Below are 22,170 nucleotides of genomic sequence, written 5' to 3'. Positions count from 1 at the left end.
TTGGAAACAATACACAGTATTGATTCTAAGGCAAAAGTAAGATTCCCCCCCCCAAAAAAAAAAAGTCATTACTCCCTGGTAGAATTAAAATTGAAGAATCATTATTAAAAATTGAGCTGCTAAACCCTTCCCTCTCTTATCCTTAGCCTTTTACTTTCTAGTTCACCAAACAACCTAGTATTTAAGGTCTATAACAATAATACCAAAAAATAATAACATTCTAATTTTTATTTCATTTTTAGCAATTTAGTTATATAAAGGGTTCTCACAACATTCTCCAGAGGTAGGTAATGAAAGTGTTATTTGCTTTTTTTTACAAATGAGAAAACTGAGATAGAAAAAGATCAAGAACTTGTTCATAGTCTTTCAAAGAGCTCATATTGAACATATGCCCATAGCCAGGTCTTCTGAATACAAGATTATTTCTCTCTCTAGTACACCATTCTGTGTCCACAAAAGACTTAATAACATCTGGATAGCATCATTTGGCTCTATCTCCAAAAATTCTGATATTTCCCAAGTTTCCAATTTTAAAAAATAGCCTCCATTGGAGCTCACAGAAACCTTTGCCATAACTTCTGACTCTCTTATGTCTCTGCCCTTTCACTTATGGGGGGAAGTCAAGAACATTTTCCAGGTCTTCTCTCCCTTCTTTTACCCTTAAGATCATAACCCTACTTCTTGATCATCTAGCATTGGGTCTCTCATCTTCAATACTATGCATTCTGTACAGCTCACACAGAGCAGAGCTCCTTTACAATTATTATCTCATTTCATTCTCACAGCAACTCTGGGAGGTAGATGAAGTTTTTATCCCCATTTGCCATTGAGGAAATGGAGGTTAAGTGACTTACCCAGAATCACACAACTAGTAAATGTCTAAATCTGGATTTGAACTCAGGTGTTCCTGACTCCAGGCTTAGTGATATATCCATTGCCTGTCACCTTGCTTCCTCAGTAAAAGAGTCAAAAGTCTTCATTCGAATTCAGCCAACATCCTTTAAGTATTTATTACTTAAGAGTCCTGTCACAGGTAGTATTCATCAGTCTTTTGTGTCTTGAGATGTAGAGCTTAGAGCAATTCACAATATGTGCCTTCTCTCTGAACATTTTTATGTGGAAAACTGTGAAAATTTGAATGGATTCATGGATTTACCATTTTATCAGTCAGTGTCAATATTCCGACCACCCATTGTATTGGTTTCAAGGCAGAAGAGTAGTAAAGAGTGGACAACCAGAATTAAGTGACTTACCCACCATCACAGAGCTAGGAAGTATCTGAGGTTAGATTTGAACCCAGGACCTCCCACCTCTAAGCCTGGCCGTCTATCCCCAGAGCCATCTAGCTGTCCTTACTTAGGCCTTTCTTGACTCTTATTCCCTTAGTTTCTACTGCCTCCACCTCAAAATGGGTACGTATTTACCTGTGTAGATTCACTTATATATTGTTTTCCTCCCATAGAGTATAATATCCTTGAAGATAGAGCTCTCTGATTGTTGTCTTTGCATCCCCTAAGTGAAGGGCTCATTGCTGCTCAGCTATAACAGTGATCTCATATGAGATGTTCTTAACAAAGATAATAGAGTGGTTTCCCATTGCCTTTCCTGTTGGATTAGGCAAACAGAGGCTTATCAAGTGACTTGACCAGAGTCACATAGCTAGTGAGCATCTTTGGTCACATTTGAACTCAGGTCTTCTTGACTCCAGGTCCAGTGCTCTATCCACTGAGCAACTTAGCTGCCTCTGCCTGGCTCATAGGAGACCTTAAATTTGTTGATTAATAGATTGAGTAATGAAGAAGATAATAATAGTTATTTCCTTTGCAGTATCAAGGTAGAAAAATATCACATTTCAGCATCACAACAATCCTAAGAAGTAGACACTGTAGATATAATTATCCTCATTTTTCAGATGAGGAAACAGACTCAGAAAGAGTAAGAGGTTTGCCCTCTCATATCATAGCTGGTAAGGGTATAGGGCTTCCTGGCTTCTAGTTCAGCCCTAAAAGCCCTCATACTCTGGATTTATTCCCTCTGGAGATTGCTGTCCAAACCTTTCAGGCACTGTTTGCTTTTTACACATCCAAGCAGTTTTAAGAAGGCTCAAAGGAGTTCCTTGCACACTGTACATGATTCAACAAATGTCTGTCAAGAATGATGATGATAGGGGCAGCTGGGTAGCTCAGTGGATTGAGAGCCAGGCCTAGAGACGAGAGGTCCTAGGTTCAAATCTGACCTCAGACACTTCCCAGCTGTGTGACCCTGGGCAAGTCACTTGACCCCCATTGCCCACCCTTACCACTCTTCTGCCTTGGAGCCAATACACAATATTGACTCCAAGACAGAAGGTGAGGGTTTAACAAAAAAAAAGAATGATGATGATAAAGAGTAAACAGCATTCCTGTTTCAGAGGGCAGAAGTATCTAATGATCTTTTCTGTAAAGATTTCCAACCTCCAAGGAAAAGTCATGTCCAAGTCACTTAAAATTATTTTATAATTTATAAATATTAATTTAGAATTCATTTTCATTCTTGCCATGACAGCATCTGTCTGTGTTTTCCCTTCCTGGACATTTTCACTGTACCAGGGGAGTGGTTATTGAGATTTTCCGTATTTATACCAACCATAAATTGGATCTTGTGCCATCAATAATGATTACTTGGCACTGGTGTTTAATGAATGCTCGGAACGTCTCTGACCCATAATTGGTTCTGGCAAGTTCATTAAGGAAATAGATGTGATTTCTATTGCCTCATAGCAGAACTTGCCTGCTTAGATTTTTGTCAAGGCAGGAGTGGTGTCCAAGGTGGCTTGCTTGTCTTTAGAACAAATGGTAAGGGCATTTTTCTTTTAACTGTTCCCAGTGGCATATCACCAGTATGATTAGCTTTCAAGTTGTCTTTGAAATGGACTTGAGTCACCAAAAATTTTCAGCATGCCTTTAGAGGTTAGGAAGTGAATGAAAATCCACTAGTTCATAGTTGATTTTTTTTTATTTTAAACCCTTAACTTCTGTGTATTGGCTCCTCGGTGGAAGAGTGGTCAGGGTGGGCCATGGGGGTCAAGTGACTTGCCCAGGGTCACACAGCTGGGAAGTGTCTGAGGCCAGATTTGAACCTAGGACTTCCCGTCTCTAGGTCTGGCTCTCAATCCACTGAGCTACCCAGCTGCCCCCAATAGTTGATTTTCTTTATTACCATATCCATATGAATGAACGACTCACTCTAATGGGGCAGACAACAACAAACTCTTGGATTCTCTGGATTAATTCCTTATTGATGAGTTTTTCTCTGCTTTTCCAAATATATTTAAACCGTGAACTCTACTTCTTTTTAAGATATTCATCTTTCCTATTTGTTTGTTTTCTAAAAATTGGTCAACAAATACTAATTAAACATCAATTATGTTCCAGGAACTGGGCTAGGTGCTAAAGAGAACAACAAAACACTCCCTGTCCTCGAAAAGTGTCTACATCTGGGAGGAGGGGGAAGGTCAGAATAGACACATAGATGCATATAAGTCATTTTTAAAGTATTTTAAAATGTTTTTTAAAATGTTAACTTTTGCTTTTTCATCACATATGTCCCAATGTATATTTATTCCCCACAATCACCTCTCAGAAAGAACCTTTATAAACCCTTTTAAAAAACCCTTATAAACAAAGTATAAAGAAAAACCCAAGCTTGCAAAACTGACAAATCAAAAAAAAAATCTAACATTATAGGCAGTATTTCACCGAGGAGGCCTTCTCTTTTTTAAAATAAACTAAATAGCAAGTGATTTGGCAAATTTATGAGAGGGGACTAACAGCTAGACAAATTAGGAAAGGTCTAATGTAGAAGATGGCCCCTAAGCTGAGTTTTAAAGGAAATTCAGTATTCTAAGAGATATAAATGAGGAGAGAGGGCATGCCAGGCCTGAGTCAGAGTCTGTGAAAAGGCACAGAGAAAGCAAATGCTGTATCAGAAAGAGCAAGAAGGACAATTTGGCCATGAACAAAAAGGAGTAAATAATAATAATAATAATAATAATAATAATAATATTTACATGGTGTTTTGAGAATTGCAAAGTGCTTTATATATTTTTATTCATTTGGTCCTCACAGGAACCCTGTGAAATGGATCCTGAAATTATCCCCCTTTTACAAATGAGGAAACTGAGGCATAGAGCAGGTAAATGACTTGCCCACTGTCATACAGTTACTAAATATAGGAGGGAAGATTCAGATGGAGGTCTTCCTGACTGGAAGCCCAGCACTCTCTGTACTGTGCCACCTAGCTGCTTCTCATAAGAATAATACTAGTAAGCCTGAAAAGTTATGTTGTAGCTGTATAGGAAAGGGCTAGAAATGTCAAATGGGAGAATTTGTATTTTTCTCAAGAGGCAGTAGGGAGATACTGGAGATTTTAGATCAAGAGAAGGGCATAGTAGGTCTTAGGCTTTAGGAATGTTATATTGTCATTTCACATGATTTGATATTTGAGGCAGAGGGACAAATTAGACAGCAATTGCCAAGCAAGAAGTGATAAGGACCTGGACTAGGGCAATGGCTTTTTGAATGGTGAGAAGACAAATAGGAGAGACGTTATGGAACTAGAATGGAATGATGAATAAATGACTGGATATGGTGAATGAGAGAGAGTAAAGAATCAAGGATGACCCAAAGGTCTTGTCCCTGGACAGCTGGAGGACTGATGGTGCCATCCACAAAAATAGGGAGGAACAATGAAATCCAATGGATATTTATTGTTCACTGACTCTATGTAAGGCACTTTGCCTGACACTGGAAATACAGAGGCAAAAACTAGAACATGTTCTCTTCCCTCAAGGAGTTTACTTTTATCTGGAAATTAAAAAAAAAACATTAAAAATAAGTATTTATAAGTTGATTTGAGAACAATTAGAAGACTCTGGAAAGTCTTTTCATAGGAAGAGGCACCCAAGCTGAGCCCCAAAGGAAATAAAAGTCTAAGAAACAGAGGTTTGAATATGTTTTCAGTATTAAAGATGATCCATATAAAAGCATAAAGATAGGACAGAGGGTAGGAAAACACAAATTCAGCCATTTGGGCAAGAATATAGGATTGTGATGAAATGAATATGAAATAGGTTTGAAAAGGTCAGTTTGAATCATACTTTATTGTGAAGTACTTTATATGATGAAGGGAGAAGTCAGTGTTTTATCTGAAAGGAAATAGAGAGGTTCTAAAGGTATTTGGGCAAGATAACAATAGAGTCAAGCCTTTAAGTCTTAACACAGAAACATTCAGGGTTGTTTGTGATACATGGCTAAAGATGAGGCAAGTGACTTTTTGCTAGATCAGAGAATGTCAGAAGATGCCCAGTAAACCCCACATCACCCACTTAGGCTCCAAACTCCTCATGTGTATACTAAAGACCAGAGAAAGGAAATGGATAAATCATCATCTCTGAGCTAAAAAATCTGAGAACGCCAGTTGCTTTAAAGATGAAGAAAATAATTTCAGCTCAATGATGTATTCATTTCAAAAGCTCATTTGGAGGCCAAAAGCTCTGTGTGATAATAGGGATTCATGCTGAGGCTTGATCATTTTTCATCAGGCTGTGTTACATAAGAATCGAACTTGAAAAGCTTTCTGCCTTCATTACCTATGGAGGAATTGAGGGATCTAATCATCTCATGTCATTTGGATAAAACATTGGGATTGATTAAAGCATTTTAAAAAATAAAATTGCATTTTCATTCAACTCAGAGAATAGAATTGTTATGGATGTTCTTCTCTTGCAGTGAAAAAAACAAAAACCTAAAGTTCCTATCAAAAGTGGCAATGTTTTGTATCAAAAATATTCCACCTCAAAGAATAAATATAAGTATCCTTTTCACATCTTGACTTTTCCCACATAGTTTTGATACGTGACAGCTTGACATAAGAAGTTAAATGGGAATCTGGGGAGAGTTTTGTGGAAGCCACAGATGACATATAGAGATTTACACAAGTAAATGCAAGCTATTACTATTACGTGAGATATGATCCCTGGCCACAGAAAGCTTACCATCTAGTTGAAGCAAATGAGTGTCCTAAAGGAATATTACTATTATAAGCTAGAGGAATCAGGATGGAGCAGAGAATAGAACATTGGACCTAAAGTCAATAAAACCTGACTTTGAATCCTGATTCAGACACTTATTAATTGTGTGATCCTGGGCAAGTCAAATAACCTCTGCATGCCTTAGTTTCCTCACCTAGAAAATGGAGATTTAAAATAACATCTAGGGGGCAGCTGGGTAGCTCAGTGGAGTGAGAGTCAGGCCTAGAGATGGAAGGTCCTGGGTTCAAACCCGGCCTCAGCCACTTCCCAGCTGTGTGACCCTGGGCAAGTCACTTGACCCCCATTGCCCACCCTTACCACTCTTCCACCTATGAGACAATACACCGAAGTACAAGGGTTTAAAAAAATAATATCTATCTTCTGGGGTTGTTGGAAGGATCAAATGAGAAAATATTTGTATTTTGCAAACTATAATGTACTATGTAAATGTTAGCTATTATTATTATTATTACAAACTTTATTCCCAAGACATAGCATTAGTATAACTATTTTAAATGTTTTCCAGTATTTCAGATATAAAGGTTTTCAAGGCTCTTTACATATGTGTTATTATTATTCCCACTTTGTGGATGAGGAAATGGAAGCACTGATTGGTTAAATGTCTTGCGTAGGATTGCACAGCTTGTGACAGAAGATGGGTTTGAACTCAATTCTTATCTCCAAGTCCTGTGTTCTATTCCCTGAGATTCAGCGATCCATATACTCTCAGGTATCTGTGATGGTCCCATCAATGATAAAGATTGTAACTCCCTCTCCCTCATTCACACCTTTCCAACCTGAGACACTTTGGGCCATGTGTCCACCATAACAGGTCTATTCAATGTTCTGGTGACTGCCTTCTTAACTTTCTCTTGACATTGCAAGGATATCAATGGAACATGTAGGCTTTCCAGCAATCCTCAGTCTGGCATATAGAAAGCATTTGGTAAATGCTCATTTAGTGGCTGAATGATTGATTGATTGATATGATGCAATAAGACACTCGCTGCTGCTTTCTTACATAAGAGACAATTTTTACCACCTCTACCTTAGCTCCAACTGTAATGTTCCTCTTGCTGATAGGGGATGATAGGAAATAGCATCACTAGAGACTGAAGTAGGCTCTCTCTTGTGAGATAGACTTGGGCATGTCAATACAGAAGGGAAGGTTGTCTAACTCTGATCCAGGTTCATTTCCTCCTATCTTAATTTCCTCCCCATTAGTGACTTTGGTCTTTAATGATAAATTACTAGGAATCCATAGTGACTTTTGAAGAGGTTATGTTCCCATCAACAGTCCTATAAGGCTGGACCAAAAACACTGCATTACCTAGCTGCCCCTGAATTAATCATAGTAGAGCTTTAATCTAATAACACTGCATGAAGGAAAATGGAAAAAAGAGCTCTGAAGATGGAAGGCAGAGGACAGGAATTTGAATTCCATTATCTGCAACTGACTACCGATATGGCCTCTTTTTGGATGTCATTTTCTTCATCTGTAAAAAGAGGTTATATTAGATAAAACTCTAAATCTTATTTACTGATTTTAGCACCCAAAAACCCTAATTCAGTCCTAGTCTTGCTACTTATTAGTCAAGTTGCATAACTTCTTTAATCCTTGCTTTTCTCATCAATATAATGGAAGTAATAATATTTCCATTTCTTACCTAACATTGTTGTTGTAAAGAAAGCATACTCTAAGATTCTATATTTGTTAACTATAAACTATAATTATAATGCACTAAGAAAGGCATTTCTACATTAAATAATTATAGTGTATTCAAATAATTTTGTGCTGTTTTAGAGTAAGAGAAGAAGCTAGATTGGTTGCTAGTTAGATGATCAATAAAACTTCTATTCAACCAGAATGTCAGGAAGATGGACAGAGTCATGGATTTCTTTTAGCTTAAATTCAACCTAAAAATAAGTGTAGTCTGAAGCTGTGACCTAGAAATGTAATGTTGGGTCACATGAATTGACAGTATTGTCTGTGTATTAGTTTGAAGAAATTACATTGCAAGATTTGATCTAGATAAACATTACCCAGTACACAGTATGGCAAGACCATCTGTGTCTCCAGCCCACATGTCTGGCCCACCAGCTGATGTTGAAAATTCAGAATAAGGCTTTGCCAATGTTAGTTGGGACTTTTCCAACATTGGTTAAAATATCTTTTTGATACTTAATTCGTCATCTGCCCTCATTGCACCAATGGGTTCTTGAACCAGATTGATAACTAAGGAAGGAAAATTGACATCCTTGCCCTTTCTCCATTTTTATATGAAAAAAATTTATATAGTTTGTATATTTCTTAAGAAAAAAATTGGGGCAATAATTTCTATTTCAGCTATTTTTAAGATTGCTTAGTTTGAAAACAGAATCACCACTTCAGCTTTTAAAAGCATAATGAGAGCATAATAAATTTTGGTTTAACCCTTAATTTTTGATCTGCATGCACTTTTTGTACTAAAAAATTATTAGATTCTCTTCTTATTCTGTGATTTTATTCTTTTTCATAGGCAGGTTCAGCCCATTAATATTCAGGGTTCAATTTGCTAAATTTTGCTTTTGTCTCATAATACATACATACATACACACACACATATATGTAATGTGACACTAGGTACCTATAGCTTTGAAACAATGTGCTTTCAGTTCTTTTCCCAGCCCTACCCTTCATAATTTAATTACTTGTTATTTGTCCTTTGTTTTGCTAGAAGTAATGCAATTCTTATTCCCACTCTCAAAAACAAACAGCCCCTTTCCCCTTCCTTGCCTCATGTAGCTGATTTCCTTGATTCTACTTTAACTGATATATATATATCAGTTTATATATATGTATATATATTTATGTTTTCATTGCCAAGTCCCATATAATTATAGTTTATATGCTCCTCACTTAGCCCTATTTTTCCATGTTGTTATTTGAATGACCTTCCCCTGTGGTCCTTTTGTTGCAAGAAACAATGTCACTTAATTTCTAAGTCCATTGCTCTTCTCCCCTTATTCTTTCAGTGCCCATTATACGACATGAGACTTCTAGGGGCAACACTATTGTCTCTTGTGTGCAACCTATAAATAGTCACTTATCTCATCATCTGGCATTATCATAACCCTGTAGGCCTGTTTACCTTTATAAAAATTTTTCTATTAAATTTGAATTTCAAAAATCCTATTGAATTATAGTTTGCTCAAGAAGAATGATTAGAAGTGATTGACTATTTTTTTTCTCTTGAAGATCAAGCTCACTTTCTAGAACAAATAATCCTTGAGGAAAAATAATTTTCCTATTCTAGATTTTTCTCTCATTTTCTCAACTTAAAACTTAAAGCTTGATGTTGAAAATCCTTTATAACTTACCTTCCTCCTACATTTACAGTCTTCTTACATCTTTCTCCCTGGTATGGACTCTTCAGTCCAGTGACAATAGCCTCCTAACTGTTCCACAAACAAGATACTCCATCTCTTAACTCTGGGCATTTTCTCTGGCTTTCCCTAACACCTTCAATGCTCTCCTTAATCATTCCTGCCTTCTGACTTCCCTGGCTTCCTTTAAGGACCACCTAGTATCTTTTCTTCTACAGGAAGTTTTTCCCAATACCTATTAATTCTTCCTTTTATTTTTTTTTTAGTTATTTCCTATTTACCTTGTATGTAGTTTATATGTATTTTCTTTTTGTTTTCTTTTAAACCCTTACCTTCCATCTTAGAATCAATACTGTGTATTGGTTCTAAGGCAGAAGAGTGATAAGGGCTAGGCAATAAGGGTCAAGTGACTTGCCCAGGGTCACACAGCTGAGAAATGTCTGAGGCAAAACTTGAATCCAGGACCTCCTATCTTTAGGCCTGGCTCTCAATTCACTCAGCTACCCAGCTGTCCCTTATATTTTCTTGTTGTCATCTCTTCCCTTAGATTGTGAGGTCAATGAGGGTAGGAACCAACTTTTGTCCCTTTTTTTATCCATGGTGCTTAGAACAGTTTGACACATTGTAGGCACTTAATAAATATTGATTGATTAATTAATTTTACTCTAGATCTCCAGTGTAGAAATATTATTTCTTCATCCATTTAGATATTATCTTTTTTAGAGCAGAGACTTTCATTTTTGTACTTGATTCTCCAATACTTAATTTAATTCATGGAGTATAGCAGATATTTAATAAAAATTTGTTTATACTTTATTATGAACTCTTCTATGTTTACCTAGTTCTTTATTCTGCTATTTGTGTGTGTTTGTGTGTGTTAGATTTTTTTTTGTAAGAATTATTTTTCTTTCCCTTCTTTTAAAGATTATTTTTACTTTATTTGGCACATTTATTGCTGCCTTGAAACAGTTGAGTGGTTGAATTAAGACCCAACTATTCATTCAGCCATCTTTTTGAGAGCTCTCCAATCTCTTGATTGGGTAATATCTAATTTTTTATTAGATAATATTTAGTATCATCTTGACTGTATAGAATATGAGGAAGAATTGACCTAATTAGATTACTGTCCAAGATTGGTTTATAACTCAGATTTCCCAGATTTTCTATTCCTACCTTAATCCTATGGATATTTTGAGGACTTTCATTGCTATCAGACACTCCCAGATCATAAAATCCACCCACACTGGACAGCACCTTTTCTGGAACTTATAACCTTATACAATTGACTAGAACATTGAAAGATTAAATGATTTATTCTGAGTCATACAACCAGTATATTTTAAAGGTAGAACTAGAACCCAGGTATCCCTTGCTTCAAGGCAAGTTCTCTATCATCTAGGGAAAAGATTTGCTTAAGTTTCTTTTTTTTAAAATGCCCCTATAGGAGGGGGCAGCTGGGTAGCTCAGTGGATTGAGAGCCAAGCCTAGAGATAGGAGGTCCTAGGTTCAAATTTGGTCTCAGATACTTCCCAACTGTGTGACCCTGAGCAAGTCACTTGACCCCCATTGCCTAGCCCTCACCACTCTTCTACCTTGGAGCCAATAGACAGTATTGTCTCCAAGATGGAAAGTAAGGGTTTTTAAAAAATAAAATAAAATAAAATGCCCCTATAGGAGCAGAAACATAGAAGAAAACAGCTGCTTGATCACATGGGTCGATGGGGGTATAATTGTGGATGTAGACTCTAAATGATCACCCTAGTGCAAATATTAATAATATGAAAATAGGTCTTGATCAATAACATATGTAAAACCCAGTGGAATTGCATGTAGACTATGGGAGGGGGTTGGAATAGGGGAGGGAAAGAACATGAATCATGGAAAATTTTTCTTAAATCAATCAAGCAACCAATAAATAAATAAATGAATAAATGAATGTATAAAAATAAAATGCCCCTATAAGCCTCCATTTTCCCTTCTAATGTTCTTACATCACCTCAAAGTATCACAAGTGATATGGTATATTGGATTGAATGCTGAACTTCATGTCAGGAAAGTATCAGTAATTTCACTTTCTCTGAATTCTTGAAAGTCTACCCTATTCTGTGTCTGGGGCCAATGTCTTATAACATCTTATAAATGTCTTATAACAATTGCTTTTATCTGTATGACCATGCTGTCAGTAGCTAGTGTCATTAGTGTTTCAGTGTGACAACTTACCTCCCACATGAGAGACAAGTTTGAATCCTGATTTAATGCAAATCTCTTTCAAAAGGCAAATGACATTGTGAAGGAACACTGGAATACAAAAAATCTGAATTTTTACCCTGCATCTTCCACTAAACAGTTTGTATAACCTTGGCTAAGTCACTTAGAAGCTTGGTTCCCAATTTTCCTCATCTATTAAATAAAAGAGTTAAGCTCGATGATGTCTTAGGTTCATCCTAATTCTAAAATCCATTGAGAATATGCAGGTTTTTTCTTGGGTTTTACTTTTCCTGATTTAGATATGTAAGAAATAAAATGGATATAAAAGGATAGATTTAAAAATATTATGGTCTTAAAAGATTTATTGGTAGCCATTAGAAAAATGAAGCCAAGTGCTATGTTAAGAATCAGTTTAAAAATGCACACCCTGTTCCCTCCTTTCCCCATGGTGGATCAGCTCCAAGTCAGCCAAGAGACTGTGCCAATCCAGTCTTCAGTCTTTATCCTTCTGTCTATGTCATTATGCAAGAGAGGAAGCCAGTTGGCTCATGGGAAATGTAGTTTCAAAATTTCAATAACACAGATATCAGCACCATATTTGTGCAATAAAAGGAATTTGGAAAAGTTCCTTCATCACCTGCTTTTCCAAATAATTTATATAGTATTAGAGTTAATTGTCCTTTGTATAATTGCTAGAATTCACTTATGAAGCCATCTGGCCCTGGGGATTTTTTCTTAGGGAATATATAAATAGTTTGTTCAATTTCTTTTTTCTGAGATGGAGTGAATATGCATATTTTCCTGCTTCATTTCTAAAGGTTACACAATTTTTCACCTTGCATAAAGGCACTATATCAGGAAAGAAAGAAAGCAAATTTCAGCATAACTCCATCCTACATTCCACTAAGGATCTTGTGTTTAATGGTGAATATTTTGCAAGAGGTCCAAGGTTGGTGAATCTGAACCAGTTATTTTTAGGGTCTTTGAATTAATGGGTTTCCTGTAGCATTTCCACTCAAGAAGTTAAGCATTTGTCAAGGTATGAGCATCTTTTTCTCCTCAAAAAAAATACTTTGTCATTTCTCCCAAGAAAGAAAGATAAGCAACCTTTCCGGTAGCATTTGCTAATGTATAGACGTTTAAATTGACTGCTAATGAGAGGATATGAACAAAATCTTCTCCAGACTTATAACTCTTTATCTCACATTAAAACTTTCATGAGAGATTCAGTCCTATAATAAATGACATTATTTAATGTTTACTAAGGAATAGGATCATACAATCATGGATTTAAAATGGGAGAAACTTTGGACATCATCTAATTGAATGTCCTAATTTTACCTCCACATCTAAGATGGGGATAATAATAGAACCTGCCTAATAGGTTTGTGGTGAAGATGAAATGAGATAATATGTGTAAAGCACTTTGCAAAGTTTAAAATGCTATATAAATGCTATTATTGTTGTTGTTGTTATAATTCTAACAATAATAGTTATTATTTTGTAAAAAGGAACACTGAGCCATAAAGGGGATAGTTGTATTTCCCCATGTTTCCCAAGTAACAAGCAGAACAGCCAGGATTCAAATTGGAGTCTTCAAATCTAGCCCATTTTTTCCCCACAGTACCACAACGTAAGATTCTAATTGAGTCTGAACACATATACTATATCTTATATCATAACTATTAAAATCTAAAGAAGCAGGCAATTTGCATAGCCTTGTCCCTATGTGATTTTATCTCTTACACTATAGGGGGGAAAATGAAGACAGCAAAACTGTAAAGTTTAAAATGCCTGCAGTGTGGTTAAAAAAGCAAAACTCTTTGATTAATTCTAAATTGTTTATGTGTTCCAAAGAAAATGGATGGAGCAAATGTGATCACTGAAAATGGATGTCATTTATACCTGCTTTTATGCTGACATTGACAGAATAATTTTAGGTTTTATGTATTTCCATCAGTCCCATTTTGGGAGCTTTTTCAGTAGCCCCAGCTACCCTCCCAATGTTATTCAACCACACCTTTTAGAGTCATTGTCTTTGAAGGTTTTCATTGAATAGCCAAGGCTCATTTATAATTTTGTCCTTTGACACTGAATGATTCCCAATGTTAGGCTTTGTAACTTAGATTTTATGCCTTTATTTAAGATACAATTCACCTAGCAACAATTACATCAGCAATTTATGTCTAAGTATTTTTAATTTATCCCATCAAAATGAAGAGAGGGGCAGCTAGGTAGTACAGTGGATTGAGAGCCAGGCCTAGAGACAGAAGGTCCTACATTCAAATTTGACCTCAGACACTTCCTAAATGTGTGACCCTAGGCAAGTCACTTAATCCTGATTGCCCAGCCCTTGCCAATCTTCTGTTTTAGAATTGATAACTTCTTAGCCACTTTGATTCAGAAGCTAAGAGTTTAAAAAAAGAAATTATTTGAATCAACTATTGTCCTATCTGGGAGTAGAAAGGACAAAAGATTCGCACTGGGTCTATATGTCTATGAGTAAATGAATCAACAACAAAAAAAGAGATTCATTAAGCACTTCCAATGTTGCAGGTAGTGTGCTAAATATCAGGAATAAAATTATAAAAATATAGTCCTTACTCTCAAGAAGTTTACTGAAGTGCCCGGAGAATTATCCCAATAATTGAGTCTGAATCACCAATGCAAGATGCAAAGGGACTTTATTATCTTAGTTTAAACCAAGAGTCTCACATTGTAGGTCTGGTGTGTGACCACAAGCAGTGCCTGAGCTGGCTATTTATAGACTGGTAGGCAGCAGGGGTGGGGGAGGGAGGGGGGATGGGGGAAGGTCTCCAAGGTAGGTGGTCCAGCAAGGGAGAGGTCTGGGAGGTGGGCGGTCCCTTCAGATAAGTGGGGGGGAGGGGAGTCTGGAAGGAAGGTGGTCCTTCAGATAAAGAGGTAATGTCAGGAAGGAATTCCTTCAGGTAAGGGGGGAAGGTCTGGAAGCCATAGGTCTGAAAGTTAGGAATTCCTACAGACAAGCCTGTTTCACTATAATATTACACATGAGTCTGGATTTTTAATTCTGACTCTTTCTGGGTTCTACATTTACATTCTAGTAGGGGAAGACAGCCCATATTAAGTACAACAAAAATATCTACTCCTTTCATTTTTTCGTTCTAAATCTTTTTTTTTATGTTAATGCATTTGTTTGTTTGTTACATTAAACTACCCAGGTAACTCTCCACCCTGCCTCCCCTCCCTGTACTAGACAAAGCATCATTTAACAAAAAGATGTATATATTTTCCTTCTAAGGCCAATGAGCCAATAGTAGTGTTCATTTCAAACCAGGAGGGGGGTTGAAGAAGCATCTTCTGTGTACTGAGCGCCATGTTCCCACACAAAGGGAGAAGCAAAGTTTAGATGAGATGTGGCCCCTGCCCGCATGAATCTTATAGATTGACCGGAGATATGGCACATATAAAAAGAACTTTAATTTAAAGTATTACATGATAGACACATTGAAGGTGTGCAAAGCAAGGGATGAGCCTCAAGAGGTCAAAATGAGAAGTCAAATAAGACTTTCTAAAGGAGATGGCATTTGAATTGTCATGGTGTAGTAAATAGAATGTTGGACTTTGAGTCAAGGAAGCCTAAACTGGAACCTCACCCCACCTACCCCCCCCCAGCATTTACAAACTAAGTTGTCTGACTGCTCTAGTTTCCTCATCTCTAAAATAAATACAAGATTTTCAGGCCACAACGCAATAAAAAGTCTGTGTAATAAGGGACCATAGAAACACAAAGTAGAAATTAATTGGGGATTAAGTAACTTAAATCTTAAAAGGAAGATAATTATACCTACCCATGAAACTGTCAAGAGATGAAAATGAGATATGAAAAAATCCTTTTCAAACTGTAGAGCTATAGAAATGTCAGGTATTACCATCCAGGACTCAGAAGAGTAGATAACATATAGTAGGTACTTAATAAGTGCTGGTTTATTAATTAAGTTGAGTTATAAAAGATAACTGGAATTTAATAGACAAAAAGAGAGAGAGGGAGTCAAGTCCAGGTATAGAGAGAGAGCAATGTAAGAAAAGATTGTCAAGAAAGCATGGAAAATATTTGGGGGACAGTGAACTTTCTCCAGCAGTTGGATTATATAGTATATGAATGGCACTACATTTCCTGACTCTGCCTTTACACTTCCGGTCCCCAAAGCTTAGAATTCATTCTAGATCTCTGAGAAATCCTAATCTTGGGGGGCAGCTAAGTGACTCAGTGGATAGAGAGCCAGGTCTAGAGGTGAGAGGTCCAGGGTTCAAAACTGTTCTTGGATACTCCCCAGCTGTGTGACCCTAGGCAAGTCACAGACCCTGCATTGTCTAGCCATTTCCTGCTCTTCTGCCTTGGAACTAATACACAGTACTGATTTTAAGAGTTAAAAAAAAATTTTTTTAAGAAATCCTAGTTTCTGTCAACCTGGAAAAACATAGAATGACTAAAGTAGTCAGCAAAACCAAATCTTTAATCAGGAAATACATAGTGTTCAATATTCAGCCGCCACAGAATCAAATACCCCCAAACCACACAAAGTCAAGAGCTCTGGATCTAGTATCTCTGAGAGCATCACCAAGAGAGATGATTCTCCAAAGAATAATAGAACAATACCTTTTGGGGAATTAAGTACATCAAACATACACTGAGAGGTTGTAAACAGGCTTGGGAAAGAGGCTGTAGCCAGAGGCTGGAGTATCAGGGACTGGTCTACCACTATGGATACTAAAAAGATCGTGCTTGCATAAGTGTTGGTCTTCTTGGGAAGAGGATCTCGGATACAATGGGGGAAACATCTGTTTAACTTGGAAATAACACAGAACTACTAAAGTAGTCCAAAAAACCAAGTCTTTAATCTGGAAAAGGATAGACCCAGTATTCAGCCACAATCACAGAGCCCAGCCCCAAAACTTCACAAGACTTACCCCCTGGAACTCCAGGAGGAATCCCTGGGAGAAGGCACCCTGCTAGATGATTTCTCCAAAGGACAAGAAAACTTGGGGAAACTTATATACCTTTTGGGGAACTAAGGTCAGGGAAGTATGATTGGTATTACCAGGGTTACAAGGAAATGGGAAGCCAAGGACAGGATTATCAGGGAGAGATTGATTCTTTTCAATGGACACAAAAGGGAAGAGTGCAGCCTAAGCCTGGGCTACCCCAGAGAGGATTTTGATACAATGGGAGAAACTACTAGGACAAAAAAGTATGTAACATCTGTTTAGGTCTGAAATGGGCAGTCTGGGACTTCCCTTGGATTGAGTTCTCTGGGGACCCAGGTACACTTGGGATCACCAGATTTCAAATGGACACTTCTCAGATTAAAAGGGTGATTGAGGATTTGAGCATTTCTGTTACTCCTATTCAGGACTCTTAATGGTCCCTGGGAGATCCTTTATTCAATCTAAGACAAAGTCACTTTGGGACTTCCCTTATAATAAGTTCCTGGGGGCATCTGGGTGGCTCAGTGGATTGAGAACCAGACCTAGAGACGGTTCAAATCTGGCCTCAGACACTTCCCAGCTGTGTGATCCTGGGCAAGTCACTTAACCCCCATTGCCGAGCCCTTACCACTCTTCTGCCTGGCAGCCAATACATAATATTGACTTCAAGATGGAAGGTGAGGGTTTTAAAAAAATAATAATAATAAAATAAATTCCTAAGGGAAATGAGCAAACCTGGGGCTTCCAGAATTCATGTTGACAGTTCTAAGTCTTAGCTTAAAAGTAAACTCCTACAGGAAGCCTTTCTTAATGCCTCCCAGCAAAATCACCTGGTCTTGTATCTACCAATATAAATGCATGTTTACACAGACAAAATCTTGGTTTCTTGAAAGCAGAGACATTTTCACTTCTGCTTTTGGGTCCTCAACATAGAACACAGTGCACATAGCACATAGGGGACCTTCAAGAGGTGTTTATTGAATGGATTCATCATTTGAAGAACATGAGATAAACTTGAAAATGTAGAGTAGTCCCAATTTCAGAGGCAAAAAAGAAGTTTGGGGCAATAAGTAGCCACTGGAAATTTTTGAGCAGATGAGTGATTTTTCCATATCTGTATGAGTAATATGATCTTCTGAGATCAAAATTCAAGCTAGCAAGCAGAAAGTAGCCTAATTAAAAGGAAAATTGCAGCTAAAAGAATAAACACAATGGAAAACAAAGGCTTTTTAAACTACTTAACAGCTTGGCTCATCATTGCTTAAGGGAAGAATTGAGTTCTAGAAAAGACACCTTAGATTTAAATTACCATACCAAAAGCTCAAACTTTTTAGTAAGTTTTTTTTTTTTCCTCCCCATTGCTGTGGGGGAGTTCTCTATTTTTGGGTTCTATTTAATAGCAGTGATTTCTTGGTGGAAAGGTAAGGGCACTGCTTTAATGACATTTGATTCTCATGCTAAAACATAGAGTTCAGGCATCTTTTGTACCATATCTGAGTCAGAGTTCTGTGACTGTAAATCTCCCTGGCATATTAAGCAGAAGGGGAAAAAAATGAATTTCAATAACACTTGAATCCTGTCTCCCTCACCTGTACAGCATTTTAATAGAATAATCAAGTGACAACTTGCATAAATAAACTTCAGTTTGTGACCCTGAATTGTTTTTTTTAAAATACATTTTTTTTATCTTTTGTTTTCACACTGCCTAAATTTTCTCCTGTATCCCTCTCCCTCCCTTTACCCATAGTGCCATCCTGTATAATAAAGAACTTTGTTTAAAAAAAAAACTTTTTGTTTGTTTGAGAAACAACTGACAGAAGGGCAAAGGCTAGGTAAATGGTGTTGTGACTCAGGGTCATACAGCTAGAAAGGGTCTGAGGTCGAATTTTAACCCAGGTTCTCTTGACTCTAGACCTGGCACTCTATCTACCCTGCCACCTCCCTGCCCCAATAAAGATATATATATATATATATATATATTTACATTTTTAAACCCTTAACTTCTGTGTATTGGCTCCTTGGCGGAAGAGTGGTAAGGGTAGGCAATGGGGGTCAAGTGACTTGCCCAGGGTCACACAGAGCTGGGGAGTGTCTGATGCCAGATTTGAACCTAGGACCTCCCGTCTCTATGCCTAATTCTCAATCCACTGAGCTACCCAGCTGCCCCCCAATAAAGATCTTTTAAAGAGGAAAAGAAGAATAGAAAAAAAATTAGCAAAACCAGTCAACGCAATGAAAAAAATCCAACAATATATACAATGTTCAACACCCTTTGTCTGCAAAGGATTATTTCTTCTTTGGGGTCATTTGTTCTTTGTAATGTTACGACTACATTCATTTTCACTTGTCTGTGATGATGGTTTTTTTTTTTTTTAGCCCTTACCTTCCATCTTAGAATCAATACTGTGTATTGGTTCCAAGGCAGAAGAATGGTAAGGGCTAGGCAATGGTGGTTAAGTGACTTGCCCAGGGTCACATAACTAAGTGATGGTAGATTTTTTAAAATGATTATCATTATTTAAATTGTAACCATTGTGCATAGCTCTCTTGACTCTATTTATTTTGCATCCATTCATTTGAGTCTTTTCATGATTCTCGGTATTCATCATACAGTGGTACCTTGATACACAAGCACCTTAAGTTACAAACAATTTGAGATAGAAGCACTCATGATCAGGAATGTTTGCTTTAAGTCATGAGTGGATATTTGAATGACAAACTTCTGCCACCCTCCACTAGATAGCCTGCGGAATGTTTGGTTTCCCAAGTTACAGGAGGCTGTTTCATTTAGTTCAGGGTTTATCTGGCCATGTGAGTATCTGTATTGAATTAATTTTGCTTTCTTCTTTATTTTTCTCTCTATTATCAGTTTTTTGGGTTTTTTTTTTTTACAAATTTCTTAACTTTTAATCATGGGTCCTATGGTTGGAGGAATTGAAGAAGTTACAGCAGTAGCAGTATAAGGAGTTTTTTCAGGAAATTAGTGGGGAGGAGCCTGAGGATGATGTAATTAGTACTAGGGAGATTAAGGAAATGATGAGGATTTGAGGAAAAATTAAATAGTTTATTGAAAAGACAGGCAGAAAAAGTTGCAATAGGTCATGAATTGGAGCTCTGTAATGACAATTGTTTCACACATTATCATGTGTGGAGAGTAAGTTATGTTAAATAATAACACACAAAATGATAACCTTCTTCTCTGTCAGCATCTTTGCCTGACCTTGAAGATAAATAACATTTCATAAGCAAGTCTATTTCTTTACATTCCTTCTTATTATCCATAAACATATTTATTTGTCATTTATAAAGTACATTTTCATATTTAAAAGCATATAAAACAAAAAAAAAGTGTGTGTTTTTGGGGGGGCCAGAATGGATTAATTGCATTTCCATTAATTTATTTTTTTTAAACCCTTAACTTCTGTGCATTGGCTCCTAGGTGGAAGAGTGGTAAGGGTGGGCCATGGGGGTCAAGTGACTTGCCCAGGGTCACACAGCTGGGAAGCATCTGAGGCCGGATTTGAACCTAGGACCTCCCGTCTCTAGGCCTGGCTCTCAATCCACTGAGCTACCCAGCTGTCCCCCACTTCCATTAATTTAAATGGGGAAATTGGATTTGACACATGAGCAAATTGAGGAATGAGCTTGGCCATGGATCAAATTAAACTCGTGTGTCAAGGTACCACTGTACTAATTTCTTACAACACAGCAATATTTCATTTCATTTCATTCATGAACCAATCAATGGGCATCTGCCTTACTTCTAGTTTTTTGATGCTGCAAAAAGTGTTTCTATAAAAATTTGGACAAATATGTGTATTTTCTTTTTATCCATGACCACTTTAGGGTATTTATCAAATCCCTATGTCAAAGAGAATGAATATTTTAGCTACTCTATTCGCATAATTTCCAGAATGCTTGTACTAATTCAAAATTCCACCAATACCTTAGTTGGGGCACTGACTTTTAGGACCAAAATTTACTGATCTTGAAAACATTTGTCTATTCTTATCAGTAAGCAATTCCTGTCCTCAAAAGAGTATGTTGTTCTTTCCATATGGTGAAAGATTGATTCAAGCTTATACCTGAGCACAGCCTTTGAATTGTGAGCAATTGTGCTAGAAACTCATCTAACAGAATTTGTCTTCCATCGTCTGGATCCTTGGAAACTAAACTAGAAAATAAAGTCATTCTCCTTTCCGAAGGCGGGGAGAAATAAAAACAAAAGCTTTGTAGTTCAAAAGTAAATCTTAATACCCTAGAAATAGCCTCAGATTAGTAACAAAGACCTAAATTAAAATCCTACCTTAAAAGCTTAGTAGTCATTTAACCCCGGTAAATCATAAATGTTAACCTCAGTTTCTTCATCTATAAAATAGGAATGATAATAGCCGCCACCTCACAGAGTTGTTGTAAGGACTGAATGAGATGATATTTGTAAATTGTGCAAACGATGAAGTGCTCAATTAATTAGATACTGTCACTGCTTTAAAAACGATCGTTTTTTGTTTTGTTTTGTTTTCCAGAAATCTGGCGGTGCTCTCGCTATTCCTTTGTGTGCATTTCAAGGGACTGTATCTCTTCATGCCCCCACAGGGAAGACCTTGTCTCTCTCCACCTACGAGGTGAGCGCAGAAGGGCAAAAAATAACCCCGGCAGCCAAGAAAATCGAAGTCTATCGATCCAAGAGCGTGGGCCACGAGCCAAACCCCGAGGATTCGCCCACCACTTTCCCGGACACCAGTGTCAAGATCCACTTGGAAGTGTTGGAAATCTGTGACAATGAAGAAGCAATGGACACTGTGTCCATCATCAGCAACATCAGCCAGTCCTCCACCCAAGTCAGGTCTCCATCTCTACGCTATTCCCGGAAAGAAAATCGTTTCGTTTCCTGTGATTTGGGGGAGACCGCCTCTTACTCCCTCTTCATTCCCACAAACAATCCTGACAGCGACATCAATATATCCATTCCGGACACCGTGGAGGCACACAGGAAGAACAGTCAGAAGCAGCATCTGGAAAGAGATGGCTATCAGGAAGAAATTCAGCTGCTAAATAAAGCTTACAGGAAAAGGGAAGAAGAAGGCAAGGGAAGCTAAGAGCTGTCCAGGGTACCGAAAACAAAAGCTGGGCTCCCTCTGACTACTAAGTCAACGACTTTCTTAGCTGGTTTTGGTTCTTGTTTTAAGTCCGATAATTCATGCATAGTTTTCAGGCATTATTTGTATCCCCTGGAAACAGCCCTTTGTAAATAATGGGAGCCAAATGGGTTGCCTCTGGTCTCCTAGCCATGTGGTAACTAAAAGATTTTGTTTCTAGGTGATTGCTACCCCTCTTTTCTGTTCATAGTGCTTATGAGGTTCTTCCAGTTTGGAATTGGCAGAAGTTGTGTAGAGATAGATTAAGTCAGGAAAAGTGTACTAACCATTATAAGTCTCCCAAAGTAGAATAAGTAGTCTCCTTCAGAGGGCGAAAAGATCTCTCTCCCCTTAGGCTATTGTGCCATAGAGTCTAGAAATGGAGGTCACTTACTCCAAACCTTTTGTTTTAAAGAGGAG

General features: G+C 37.4%; 1 protein-coding gene across 1 annotated transcript in view; it reads left to right on the top strand.

Moving 5' to 3' along the window:
- Positions 1-21,711, top strand: part of GPR149 (G protein-coupled receptor 149) — a 97,652-nt gene extending 75,941 nt beyond the window's left edge. Inside the window, exon 4 of the mRNA XM_044667689.1 lies at positions 21,139-21,711. Within this exon, the coding sequence (XP_044523624.1) occupies positions 21,139-21,711 (573 nt within the window). The remainder of the gene's footprint in view (positions 1-21,138) is intronic.
- The last annotated feature ends 459 nt before the right edge of the window (positions 21,712-22,170 follow it).

Source organism: Gracilinanus agilis, chromosome 3 (assembly GCF_016433145.1).
Source record: "Gracilinanus agilis isolate LMUSP501 chromosome 3, AgileGrace, whole genome shotgun sequence".
NCBI classification, from domain to species: domain Eukaryota; kingdom Metazoa; phylum Chordata; class Mammalia; order Didelphimorphia; family Didelphidae; genus Gracilinanus; species Gracilinanus agilis.
The sequence above is the reverse complement of the archived record's forward strand: the minus strand, read 5'-3'. Positions and strand labels throughout refer to the sequence as shown.